This window comes from Notamacropus eugenii, chromosome 4 (genome assembly GCF_028372415.1).
Source record: "Notamacropus eugenii isolate mMacEug1 chromosome 4, mMacEug1.pri_v2, whole genome shotgun sequence".
Classification (NCBI taxonomy): Eukaryota; Metazoa; Chordata; class Mammalia; order Diprotodontia; family Macropodidae; genus Notamacropus; species Notamacropus eugenii.
Window position 1 is genome coordinate 240,133,584 of NC_092875.1, and position 14,654 is coordinate 240,148,237.

Sequence of the window (14,654 nt, forward strand, 5' to 3'; positions counted from 1 at the left end):
CCTCTCCAGAAAAGGAAAATAGGATTATAAGAAGACTGAAGAACATGTTGTATCATCTGTAGGAATGGGGAATGTTTAAGCCACAAAGAAGCTAGGTGGCTCAGTGGACAGAGCTCTGGAGTCAGGAACACATGAGTTCAAATCTGGCCTCAGACATTTAATTAGCTGTGTGACCCTGGGCAAGTCATTTAACCTCTGCTTGCCTTAATCCACTGGAGAAGAAATCACATGACTAATAAATGAACAATGACAATGAAAACAACAAAGGCTTGGGAGGAGACCTTGGAGAAAAGAAGACCTTGGGAAAAAAATGATGGTTGTCTTGTCTTCAAATTTTTGAAGAACTGTCATGTGGAGGAGAAATTAGATTTCCCCTCCTTGCAGGGCATAAGTAGAAGATATGTGGAAGAGGCAGAGAGGAAAATTTAGTCTTGATATTAGGGAAATTTTTCTAACAGTCTGAATTTCCCAAAAGTGAAATGACTCAAAAAGCGTTGGGTTCTTCCTCATTGGAAATCTTCCAGTAGGGGCTCAATGACTACTTGTTGGGTTTGCTAAAGAGGTGATTCACATTCAAGTACAAATTGGAAAAGACAGCCTCTGAAATTCCTTCTAACCTTGTCATTCTGTGATTCTGGGAGTTTAATTGAATTTGTTAAGATCAAATACTTTGCTGTTTATATGCTTTTCAGAAATAATTTTCCTGTGTCGTTCTGGTGATTCTTACTTGCCTTCAGCTAAAAAATACTAAATAACCAAAATAATCCAACAAATGGCAAGTAAATGAAATTTGACAGGGAATTAGATATATGATGAATTTGATAAAAGAAGACAAAGTACCATAAAATGTTTTCAGAAAAGAATCCAAGAAAAACTATGCAGTGCTACAGCTTTCCTGGTAGCATACTGAGTGGAGAATGTAAATGGATGAATGTCAAGTAGGAATGGAGAGAAAGGGGTAAACTTGAAAAAAAATTTTCAAGAAAAAGTAGATTTTGATATAATGAATGAAGGTGAAGTGAAATACAGAGAAAATTCTTGAAGTTTCTAACCTGGGAAAGCATAAATGATTGTAGGTCTATTGCCCCAAATGCAATAATAGTTAGTAATAGTAACCATGTTGGGAAGGAAGATGATGAGGTGAGTTTGTGTTGGTGGAGGATGCTTTTCCCTGAGTCTTAATTTCTGGGAACAGAAATACAAGCCCACACTCCTTAAATCTTACCCCAGGGTGTATTGATAATATGCAAACTATTTGTACACACAGGTTGTATGTGTATGTATGAGCTAATATGTTTCACTGGTCATTGGATTTCTCAGCTGTCCTGTTTTCTGAGAAGCAAGCAATACTGTAACAGCAAGGACCCCAGCATACACAGGAGGGCTTGCTGTATAGATTCTTAGGTCTGCTTTCCTAAAAGGAAAGCAACTTTTGAGGAGTCAACAATTTACTTTAGTTAAGCACATATATCATTCACTTAGTTCAGGGGGAAAAGTCAGCACCTTGAACTTCAGAGAAAATACAGAGAAATAAAGACCAACAGACAGGGCTTCCAACTGTCTGACCTTAAGCAATACATACATCACAGATCAATAGACAGATCCAACTGTCTGAACATTACATACATACATAGTTACCAGAGAGAGAAACACCAACATCTGGGTTTTCAAAGGGGAGGAAGCTCCTTAGTGGCAACCCAGAGTCTCATCTGGCCAAACAAACACTTCCAATGAGTAAGCCCCCCAAAAAAACCTCACCTCAGAATATATATACATGTTTCAGAGCAAGAGAGCATCACAACCCTTGAGAACCATGCCATTTGGATCATCTTATAAGGAACTGGTGACATGTGAAAAGAGTAGCTAGAGTAAAAGATTAAATTGAACAGGGGTATATGCAACTCAACAAACATTTATTAAGTTTCTACTATGTACAAAACATTGTGTTCAGTGTAAGTGATGAAGTAATGAACATACACAGACTGTGCTCTTTAGGAGCTTGCAATATATATGAAGAAATAATGAAAATAAATAATCATTGTAAAATAGAGGTGTGATAAGCAACAACAACAAAAAAAAAAACCCAGGTAATGTGCTAGAAAAAAAAATTTGAGGAGGAAGAGATCATTTTTAGCTTAGAATGGTGGGAGGTATTCAGATAAGGCTTCATGGAGGAGATGACACCTAGTTTGGGCATTGAAGGCTAGGAGGGAGGTAAACAGAAGGAAATGGGGAAGGAAGTCTGTAGCCATGATGGAAGGTGGTATGAAAAAAAGTACAGGGACAAGAGAGAACAGGATAGAAAAGGATCTGGAAAGCAGTATTGTGTGACTGTTTTTTAGAATATATTAGATGAAATTTGTGTTGTTCAGGCATTTCAGGTGTGTCCAACTCTTCATTACCCCATGTGGGGTTTTCTTGACAAAGATACTAGAATGGTTTGTCATTTCCTTCTCCAGCTCATTTTACAGATGAAGAAACTGAGGCAAACAGGATTAAGTGATGCCCACAACCACACAGCTTAGGAGGTGTCTGAGGCTAGATTTGAACTCTAGGCCCAGTGTTCTATTCACTGAGCTACCTTGCTGCCCATTAAAGGAAACAGTAGGAAATAAAACTAGAAATGTAGCCTTGAACCATGTTATTGAGAGTTTTGAATAGCAGGATCAAGAAAATTTGAAATTTTGCATATGGGTTCATGATTCTTTTATACAAGTATAGAAGGAAGTCATGAATAATAACAGTTCATGTGAAAGAAGAGAGACAGAACCATGTAAGAAGCAATGGCATAGTGGTGTAGAAAAAAAATCAAGTTTGGAGTCAGAGGACCTGACTTGTCTCACACCTTTTGCAGGATTCAAGAAGTCTTTCTGTGTAGTTCTGAACTGAAATGAGTAGGTTTTACCTGTTTCTCTTTTATTTTATTTTTTAATTTTATTTTCAATTTGTGGAATAAAACAAACCTGTCCATAAACATAACACCATAAAAAAGATGATTGCACATGAAACTGCAGATCTACTATGCACAAATTTCTATTCCTTTCAATGTACAACAAAATTATCATGTAAATTTCTTTTTTTCTTTTTTTGAAAAATTCCCTCCCCCTATCCTACCCTTGAGATGGCTACCATTAGAGATACATGAGTATGTGTGTGTAAATATATATGTATATATTTATATTTATTCACATATATACATACAACTATATATACAAATACATATATGTGTGACAAATTGTTGTATACATACTTCTATTTATCAGTTCTTTCTTTCAATGCAGATAGCATCTTTCTTTCTGTGTCCTTTATAGTTAATTTGGGTATTGATAATAGACAAAATAACATATTTGCTCAAAGTCATTTTTAAAACAAAATTGTTTTTACTATATACAATATTCTCTTAGTTCCGCTAATCTCACTCTTCATTATTGTATACAAGTATTCCATGTTTTTTCTAAAATCACTGAGCTCTAGGGCAGAGCCAAGATGAAGAGTAGAAAGATGCACATATTCTAGCTCTTCCCCCACAACCCATAAAATACCTGTAAAAAATGACTCTCAATAAATTCCAGAGCAGCAGAAGCCACAGAGCAACAGAGTGAAAGAGATTTCTAGCCAAAGGTAACCTGGAAGGCCTACAGGAAAGGTCTATCTCATGGGACAATGAATGGAGCAGGGCCCAGCCCTGGCCACACAGCACCAGGAGGAACAGGACCAGAATATGCCTCTGGGGCAGAATCCCCAGCAGGGAGGGTCTCAAATCTCTCAATGCACAAGCACCAAAGAAAGCTTCAAAGGTCAGTGAGAGGGCTTTCCCAACTGGGCAAGAGGGGAGCAGGGCCCTTCCCCCAGCATGGGCCCCAGGTGGTGGCAGGGATAGCAGAGGCAGTGCATTCTGCCTAAAGCCCATGGGGGAATTGAGAAGCTGATCTGAACGTCAGCCCTGAGCTCAGTCCTGGGGCTCAGGCCATGGAAGAGCTTGAAAAGTGAGTCAACAGCTTGCTAAAGGAGACCCCAAAAATTGCTGAAGAAAAAAACACCTTTAAAAATGGGCTAACTCAATTGGAAAAAGAGGTTCAAAAAGTCAATGAGTAGAAGAAGGCTTTAAAAAGCAGAACTAGCCAAATGGAAAAGGAGGTTCAAAAGCTCACTGAAGAAAATAGTTCTTTAAAAATGAAAGTGGAGCTGAGGGAAGCTAATGACTATGATAAACCAAGAAATTACAAAACAAAATCATAAGAATGAAAAAAATACAAGATAACATGAAATATCTCATTGGAAAAACAACTGACCTGGAAAATAGATCCAGGAGACACAATTTAAAAGTTATGGGATTACCTGAAAGCATGATCAAAAAAAAGAGTCTAGACATCATCTTTCATGAAATTATCAAGGAAAACTGCCCTGATCTTCTGGAACCAGAGGGCAAAATAAATATTGAAAGAATCCACCAATTACCTCATGAAAGAGAAAACTCCTAGGAATATTGTGGCCAAGTTTCAGAGTTCCCAGGTCAAGGAGAAAATATTGCAAGCAGCTAGAAAGAAACAATTTGAGTATTGTGGAAATACAATAAGGATAACACAAGACCTGGCAACTTCTACATTAAGGGATCCAAGGGCTTGGAACAGGATATTCCAGAAGTCAAAGGAACTGGGATTAGAACCAAGAATCACCTACCAGGCAAAACTGAGTACAATACTTCAAGGGGAAAAAATGGTTATTCAATAATATAGAGGATTTTCAAGCATTCTTGATGAAAAGACCAGAGCTGAAGAGAAAATTTGACCTTCAAACACAAGAATCAAGAGAAGCATGAAAAGGTAAACAGGAAAGAGAAATCATAAAGGACTTTCTAAAGCTGAACTGTTTACATTCCTACATGGAAAGATAATATTTGTAACCCTTGAGACTTTTCTCAGTATTTGGGTAGGTGGTGGGATTACACACACACACACACACACACACACACACACACACACACACACAGAGCACAGGTTGAGTTGAATCAGAAGAGATGATATCTATAAAAATATATATAATTAAGGGATGAGAGAGGAACATATTGGGAGGAGAAAGGGAGAAATGGAATGGGGAAAATTATCACTCATAAAAGAGATAAATAAAATCTTTTTCAATGGAGGAGAAAAGGGAGGAGATGAGAGGGGAAAAGTGAAGCTTAATCTCTTCACATATGGCTTAAGGAGGGAATAACATGCTCACTCAATTTGGTATGAAAATCTATCTCACAGTACAGGAAAGTAGGGAAGAAGGGGACAAGTGAGGTGAGGGTGATGATGGAAGGGAGGGCAAATGGGAGAAGGGAGTAACTAGAAGTAAACACTTTTGGGGAGGGACAAGGTCAAATGAGGGAATAGAATGAAGGGGGGACAGGGTAGGATGGAGGGAAATGTAGCTAGTCTTTCACAACATGACTATTATGGAAGTCTTTTGCAAAATGACACATATATAGCTTGTATTAAATGGCTTGCCTTCTCAGTGGGGATGGATGGGGAGGGAGGGAGGAAGAGAAGTTAGATTAAAAGTATTAGAAATGAATGTTGAGAATTGTTATTGTATGTAACTGGGTAATAAGAAATACAGGTAATGGGGTGTAGAAATCTATCTTGCCCTATAAGAAGAGAGGGAAGATGGAAATAAGGGAAGGGTGGGGTATGATAGAAGGGAGGACACATTGAGGGAAGGGGTAATCAAAATGCAAGGTGTTATGGGGTGGGGGGAGGGGAGAGATGGTGAGAAAAATAGGAACTCAAAATTTTGTGGAAATGAATGTAGTAATCTAAAAATAAATACATAAGTAAAATAAAATAAAATCGTTGAGCTCATCTTTTCTTATAGCACAATAGAATTTCATCATAATCATATATTACAATGTGTTCAATGATTCCTCAATTGATGGGCATCCCTACAATTTCAAGTTTTTGCCACCACAAAAAGAGCTGTTATGAACATTTTAGAGTGTAAAGGTTCTTTACCTTTTTCCCCTAATCATCTTTGGAAATATACAAATAGTAGTATATCAAAAGTATAGGTAGTTTAATAGCTCTTTAGGCACAATTCCAGATTGCTCTCCAAAATGGTTGGATTGTCTTTATTTACTTTCTTCCTTCTTATTTCCTTTTAGAGCCTAATTGAAAGATTTACACTCCTCTAGACCTTAATATGCAGCTATCCTCCTCAATATACTTTAACTTGCTACCCTGGACAAATCATTTGAACTCTCTAAACATAAGTTTCTCCATCTGCAAAATGAATAAATGGAACTACACGCTTGCTAATCCCCTTTCAGTTCTAAATCTATAACCCTATTCAAAAATCCTTAGTGTTTTAGTACAATGCAATCTGAAGATGAGCATAAAATGTTATTTTAAATGGTACTATTAGTGTATTTTCTAGTTCATGCAATATGATGATCTTCTGCACAGGTTTGACCACAATTACAATATTATCTAATTCCAGATACGTTATCTTAAGTAGTACATTAACAAACTGTAAAACCCACAGCAAGACAACTGGGGGCAGGGCATGAAAGGTCTAAAAATGTCATATGATGAATTATTGAAGGAATTGAAGATGTTTGACATGGAAAAGATACAATTTATTGGTGGAATTACTATCTTCAAATTATTTGGAGGGCTGTTATATGGAAATGATATTAAATTTAATCTGCACAATACCAGAGAACATAACTTTAGAACCAATGAGTGGAAGTTATAGGGAGGCAATTTCAGCCCAACATAAGGAAATTATTATGATAATTAAAACTGTCCAAAAGTAGAATGGGATGTGAATTTCCCATCACTGCAAGTGTTCAGTGTTTGGATGACCATCTCTCTAGAATATTGTGGTGTGGCTTTCTGTATTAAGTAGGAGTTTGAGCAAGTTAACAACAAAATTCCCATATAACTCTGGTCAATATTTATATGTAGATTTCAGGGTAAATTCAGTAAAGAAGGTGACAGAAACCAGGAAGGTGAATGAGTTCAGCAAGGAAACAATTTTAGAAATTTAAAATCAGTGAGCTAAGGACAAAGCTGTGAGGGACACCCACTATTTAGAAAAGGAGAAGAATAACTGTAATCAGCAAAGATGATGAGGAAGAAGGAATAATCCCAAGAGAATGAAACATAAAAAGAAAAGTTCTTTGAAATGGTAGCCAGCCAAAGAATGAAAAATGTTCAATGCAGAGTAGTGAATGGGAAGAGTCAATGGGAACTGACTCAGGGATTACAAGAATTGATTTTTAAATTTTTAATGTGAGCATTTCCACTTTTGAACTTGGCAGATCTTCAAATTAGGATTTTATTTATGGTTTTGTTGATTTTCTAGACTAAAGAAAATTATTATAATATAGAATAAATTTCATAGTGTATCATGTATACTTTTTTGAGAGAAAGCCAGTTGTTAAACATTTCTTAGAAGACCCTTGAGTGACCTAAAACAATTTCAAAGGACTCATGATGGAAAATACCATCCATATCCAGAGAAAAAATTATGGAGTCTGAATGCAGAGCAAAGCAGACTATTTCCTTTTGGTTTTGTTGGGTTTTTTTGTTTTTTCTTTCTCATGGTTTCTCCCATTCATTATAATTCTTCTATACAACATGATTAATGTGAAAATATGTTTAATAGAAATCTATTTGTAAAGCCTATATCAGATTACAGGCCATTTTGGGGTGAGGGAGAAAGAGGGACAAAATTTAAAACTTATGGAAATAAATGTTGAAAACTAAAAAGAAATAAACTGACTTTTAAAAAGACTAGATAGAATCACGTCTAGTAAAAAAAAAAGTTAAAAAGATTTTTAAAAGAATACGCTTGAATGCTTATTTCAAAAAACAATGTCAAATGCCACAGAGAAGTAATGAAGGTTAAGAACAAAGGCCATTGGGTATGTCAAGAAGTTCAATGATGACCTTCCAAAAAGTAGTTACGTTAAAGTGATCAAGGCAAACACAAGAATTCAGATAGCTAGGCAGAGGAATGGTTATATAGGGAATGACAGAAACTGGAGTCAGCTGCAGACTCATTGGGGCCATAGGAAATGGTAAAAGGAGCTTCAGAGCTCACCCAAGGGTGAGGAACCTGCGGCCTTGGGGCCACATGTGGCCCTCTGGGTCCTCAAGTGAGGCCCTTTGACTGAATGCCAATTTCATAGAATCACAAATTCAAAAATCCTCAAGGGATTTGTTCTGTGAAATTGGCATTCAGTCAAAGGGCCTCACTTGAGAACCTAGAGGGCCATATGTGGCCTCAAAGCCACATATTCTTACCCCTGACCATTCCCCCTATTTTACAGAAAAGGAAAGTGAAGCCTAGGGATACTGAGTGACTTGTCCAGGGTCACACAAATAATAGGTATTAAAGATGGGGTTTGAATCCAAGTTTAATAGCAAAAGGAAGGAGAGAGAGACTAATATAATGGGGAATTGGGAAAGGGAAATGCCATAGATTATAATTTATATAAATATTATGTTTATTAAATATATTAAATTTATATATACATATATTTATATAAATATTAAGTGACCCTTAAATCTGAATGCTTGGAGAATCCAAATGTAACTAACATACTTGGAAATGAATTTATTTTCTGTTCTCAACATCTTACATCACCACTGTGACTTGTGTGTTAAATAGATAAAAGGCTGGTATAAATGAGTCAAAATTATATACTTAAAGTTTTCTTAAAACACTAGATATTTAAAAACTAAGGCATGTAGAATGTTTGCACATGCATGTATGTGTGTGCTTGTGTTTTGAAGTTTTTATCAAACCTGTAATAGCTAAAATATTCTAGGTATTTGAACAATCCCAAATCTTTGTCCTCAAGGATAAAACTCTCTTTCAGTAAATCTTTCCAAAAACAAATCTTTCTTCCTCTCCTTAGTTAAAAAAAGAAAGCTAAAAAAACTAATAAGAGAAAGCCTTATGAGTGACAAATTGTGTTCATTTGTGTTTACTAGGTTCCTCAAGATGAATGGACTGGGTATACCCCTCGTGGAGGCAAAGATGATGAGATCCCTTGCCGGAGAATGCGCAGTGGCAGTTACATCAAGGCAATGGGGGATGAAGACAGTGGTGATTCAGATACCAGTCCCAAGCCTTCCCCAAAGATTGCAGCCAGAAGAGAGAGCTATCTCAAAGCTACACAGCCATCTCTTACAGAACTCACCACACTCAAGTAAGATGACATAACCCTTAACTCATATCATACAAGTCGGTATGGTACCACCTGCTGTGGAAATTCTGGATTCAACATTCTTAGAGGGGGAGAAAGAGGAATAAGGAGAAATGGGGAAAGTGATGGCATATTAAATGGTAGTATAATGTACTTAGCCATTTTTCCTTTCCCTGGGTCTGCTTTCATGTCTATCCTTGTATCTTCAAGGGCAAGTCCTATCTAGATAATATATTATGAGTCATTAGCATTCAAAAAGAAGGGCTTGTTGTCAGATAGTTTATTATCAGAGGTAAAAATAATAAAGGGAAAATGAGGATCCATATTTGGATATTTATTCTATTTCTTCTCCCTCTTGAAGAGACAAGATAAGCTACAATGTCCATGTATTGCTGCCTCTGACTGGGTGGATTCCATGAACAGTGCTGTATATTTCAAAAACATAGACTGGATATTTCAAAGAGCTTGAATTTTTAAAAGTGCTTATAAAAATACATAAAATGTCAAAGTGACCAAAAGAACAAAATATTTCCAGTCTCCAAATGGGTTCAGCCATTAAATCTGCATCTTCAAGATTCCTTGAGAATTTCAGTTAATTTCAAAAGTGTAATTATTCAAGAGGATCTTAAATAAGGTAGTCAGCTTTGGTAATTGAAAGAGATTTGAAAGTTCTTGAAATATGTTCCTCAAGTTTGTTATTTGACACAAAATGTATTTTTTAAGTATTCAGAAGTGGGTTGTTGGTTCTGGGGGGGATTTTTTGGTTTTCAAAAACCCAGCTACAAGAGGCACTTATGTCAGTTGTACTTGATAAAAATGGAGAGAACTAGTAAAAATGAAACTATTCAAAATCCTATTATTCTAAGCAAGACTTGGTTTAACTTAGAAGAAAATTTGGTGGAATTAGATCAGAAGTGTGATTGAGTGCTGAACATAATATTATCCACTGAATACAGAGTAGAAATTCCATTACAATGTGAAAAATATGTTGCAAAAAGTGGCATTTTTTTAAATTACACAGAAAAGTGGTTTGATGTACCATCTTGGGAAAACATCATGCTGTACTTTGGAGAAGAAAGTGTAATGAACATTTGACCAGTGGCCAAAGCAAGAGAAAAGAAAAATAAACAAGAGAACTAGCTGAAAAGGCTTTTTTAAAAATAGCTAGCTGTAGGCTATGACAAAGCATCCATTTAAGAAACAGAACTCAGTATTGGTTAATTTTTTTAAAAGATAGGCAGGAAAGTCCCCTACAGTGGACAGACAAGTGAAACTGACTTCAGGTCATCCTAGTTACATGTTTTTTCATTTCTGACATACACAAGCAGACAACAGAAGGGGAAGATTCTTTTCTATTCTCATGGCTTATAGTTTTCTCCTCATTTGTATTATCACTGAAGGCCAAGTGCCACGTGAACAAGAGATGCCCATAAACCATTCCTTTCAAATGAGCACTCCTAGGCCAAGATAAAAATTACAGATGCTACCTACCCTGGCTAGGTCAGCTGAAATAAATTGATTTGAGAAAAACAGAAAGGCCCCCAGCAAACCTCCCCCTCTTTTCTGACCATTAGAGTCAATAGTGCTTCAGACACAAGAAGCAAGGCATTGTCCTCCAAAAGCAAGGGCAGGACAAAAGAGGTGAGAGAAGGCTTTGAGCAAGTCATAACTACTGTAGGTTCTTCAATAAAAGGTTGGACAAAATGAACTCTAAGGTTTGGGATACTTTCCTTTCCTATCAAATAAAATAATCTAAGTAAAGTATTTTTTAAACCAAAAAGCAGCAACATAAATGTCAACTATTTTCAAGTCCAAAGCTCACATTCTGTATTAATATCTAACAACCAAAAAGTAATTATCAAACATCTACTTCATCAAAGTATAGCAAATAAAACCCAGCCCCTTCTGTCAAAAGGATAACACTCTAACAAGGGAGATAAGGCAAGAGACCACTAAATATAATACAAGATAAAATAAAATAAGTGCATTAAAAACATATAAAATGCTACAAATGTTTGGTGAATGAAGAGATTGTTTCTCACTATGGCAGGGGACAGAATTCTGGAAAGTTTTATGGGTGAAGGAGCTTTTGAGATAGGTGTTCAAAGACGGGATTTCAATTGATATAGATTAAGCACCATTCCTCAGTGCTTTTTATTAAGTCAAATGCTCCAGCGAATCCTTTAGACTAGAGCATGAGGCACAAAATCAGATCAAAATTGATCTAGATACTGAGAACTGTCCCTCAAGAAAAGCAAATCAGGGTTGTAAAAAGAGCATATTATAGAAGAGGAAGAGGAAGAGAAGAGACTGATAGAAGATAAGGGATCTGTCCAAGGTAGCACAGGTAGAAAGATTGAGGTCACATTTAAACCCAACTCTCTCCTGAATCTAAGTATAGGCTTCTTTCTTTTAGGTCACATTGCCATTTTAGTCCAACCCTCTCATTTTATACGTAAGAAAACTGAGATTCAGTCTAGCAAGTCATGATTTGCTCAAGATCACACAGCTATTTCCTGGGAATTCAAGGTCTGCAAAATAGATTTCCTGGCTTCTAATCTAACATTCTTTTAAATATTTCCTGTTTGCCAGAATTTGATCTCCTATGCCCTAACTCCTTGCCTTAGACTCTGAAATCACCTTAATGGTTTTGATCAGGTCCATTTAGGGTTTCTTTATCTATAATTAATCTCTCCCATGTGATATAGTAAACATTTTTAATGTAATTTTCAGATTACAAGTACAATATTACATTGTACATATTATGAAGTACAATGATTAAGTGCATTCTTACAGGTATAAAAATTCACAGGTGGTGCAATCTGTCACCAATTTTGTGGGGTTTCTTTCCTAGTGATGTTTTGACTGAAAATCACTATTCCTGTACAGGTTTGATGTAGTTAGTAACTCATGAGAAAAAGATCTCCATAACTAAGGAATTACCATTTCCCCAAAGAGAAGACTATATTTATATTCCTACTTATCTGACATTTAAGTCAACTTTTTTTTCCTTCTTCCTCCTCAACAATTCACAGCTTTAATGACTCAGAGTTTATTCAACCATGATAACTAAAATTAGTTAAAGTGGGATTGGGGCAGCTTTTAAGGTCTTTGACTCCTATTTCCTATCAGAAATATTGGGGAGATACTATTATTAAATTTCTTCCATTCTCCCCTTTCTTTTTACTTTACCTATTTTCTAAAAGCTATAAAATAAACATATTTGTTGAATCTCAACTATGTTTCAACTAGTTCCCTGATAGTTGTTTTATAACTGATAGTGGTTTAATGCATTAATTTTCTCATGAGGTATTTTCATTTTAATAGAGAATTCTTAAACTCCCTCTCTCAAAAAAAATGAACCTTTAATGTTAGAATCTCAAGTATCCAGAGAGATACTCTAGACTATGATACCCATGCCACTGCTTACTGAAAAGCCTAACAAAAGATTTCTTCCATAACTAGAACTATTTCATAGAACTAAAGGCTTTCTTTTTTCAATTAACAATTACTGTATTTCTTTTCTCTCCCTCTCACCTCCCATGAAAAAAAAACTCTGTAACAAATATGCCTAGTCAAGTAAAACTAATTTCTTTATTGACCACTTTCAAAAATGTCTGTGTCATTCTATGTCTTGAGTCACTTCTCCATGAGGAGATAGATAACATGCCTTCCTCATTTGTACTCTGGAATCATGTTTGGTCACTCCTGTGGTGATTAAAAAGGTTTAAGAAAACTTCATTTCTAGGCAATTTAAACATTTTATTAATAATGCCAATATTTTAATAAAAGAATGATCATTTGGCCATCTTTCTCTTAGACCCAACACAATCATGACAGCAAGCTCATGGCTATTGGAAGTGGGGTGCTCCTGAGAATGGCAGTCACCTCTGTTTGGTTAACAATTGTAATGTTTATGAGTTAAAGATCTTCCCCACTCATTGATGGGCCTGCCCACTAAGGGAAACTTGAAGAGGAGAGTCCCACACCTTTTGTTAATTTTCTAGTGAGGCACTGGTTCTCAAGGGTTGTGATGCCCTTTGGCTCTGAAAAATGTATAAATACTCTGAGGTGAGGTTTTACTTTGGGGTTTACTCATTGGAAGTGTTTGTTTGGCCAGATGAGACTCTTGGCAGCAACTAAGGAGCCCCCCAGCTTTGAAAACCCTTCTTCTGTCTCTGGTAACTATTTATGTATGGTCAGACGTTGGATCTGTCTGTTGATCTGTGATGTATGTTTTGTTTATGATCAGACAGTTGGAAGCCCTGTCTGTTGGTTGATCTTTGTTTCTCTATATTTCCTCTGAAGTTCAGGGGAACTTTTCCCCCTGAGCTAAGTGAATGATATATGTGCTTGATTAAAGTGATTGTTGACCCCTCAAAAGTTGCTTTCCTTTTACAAAAGCAGATCAAAGAACTTGTGATAGCAGGCCATCCTGAATGTGTCAGGGTGCTTGCTTTTACAACAATTAATGAAAGAATGAATATTACAATGAGGCGCTTGATCTGAATTTTATGTCTTTTACTACAAAGAATACTAAATACCACATACATATTTACATCCTACAAAGAAAATCTTTGTACAAAGCCCGAGCAGCAGGGAGTTTCACCTTAGATTAGGAAAGATTAGATAAGAAAATAAAACAGGGGAAAAACTGGGGTCCCTCCAATTTTAATAACTGGCTATTGATAGAGAGAAAGAATTGTTTCTTTCACTACATTGATCATTTTTTTAAGTTTTCCAAAGTTATTTGTCTCTACAACATATTATTTTTATCGTATAACTTGTGCTTATTTCACTCAGCATTGGGTTCATATGTCTTCCCAAATTTCTCTCATACTGATTCGGTCATCATTTCTCATGGTGTACACTATTCCATTCATATGGAATATGCCATTCATTCATATGCCATAATTTATTCAGCTCTTCCCCACTTGATGGGAAATCCCTTCGTTATCAGTTCTTTACACCACAGAGAATGACTATCAATATTTTTGTATATACGTGACTTTTTTCTTTTTTTCTTTGAGGATCATTTTAGAATAAGAAGGGACTTCAGAAGCTGTCTTATTTTTTTACAGGTGAGAAAACTGAGACAAAGGTAGGTTAAGTGATTTAAATAAGGTCATGCAGCTAATAAGTTTCTGAGGCAAGATTGAAACCGAAGTCCTTTGACTCCAGAGCTAAAGTCCTTTTCATTGTAACAAGTTGCCACTCCTCTGTTACCCTGATAAATCAAACTATATCCAAATTTTACCTTGAAATAAGCTTTTTTTTATGGAAGAGAGTGACTAATGAGTCATTGGAGTATTGTGAAGTCAAAATCAAAATCTTCAGTTAACCTATAGCTTGTGGTATTGTGTTATTTCTACTGCAATTCATTCACAAGTTTAGGAGACGTACAAGAAGTATATGAGAATTAGGTGCAAATTATGTTTTGATATGAACACTC

At 36.0% G+C, this 14,654-nt stretch overlaps 1 protein-coding gene across 1 annotated transcript in view; it reads left to right on the plus strand.

The window, feature by feature from the left end:
• LOC140501080 (disks large-associated protein 1-like) overlaps positions 1-14,654 on the plus strand; it is an 890,990-nt gene that overhangs the window by 787,150 nt on the left and 89,186 nt on the right. Inside the window, exon 5 of the mRNA XM_072604298.1 lies at positions 8,988-9,205. Coding sequence (XP_072460399.1) covers positions 8,988-9,205 — 218 coding nt within the window. The remainder of the gene's footprint in view (positions 1-8,987; positions 9,206-14,654) is intronic.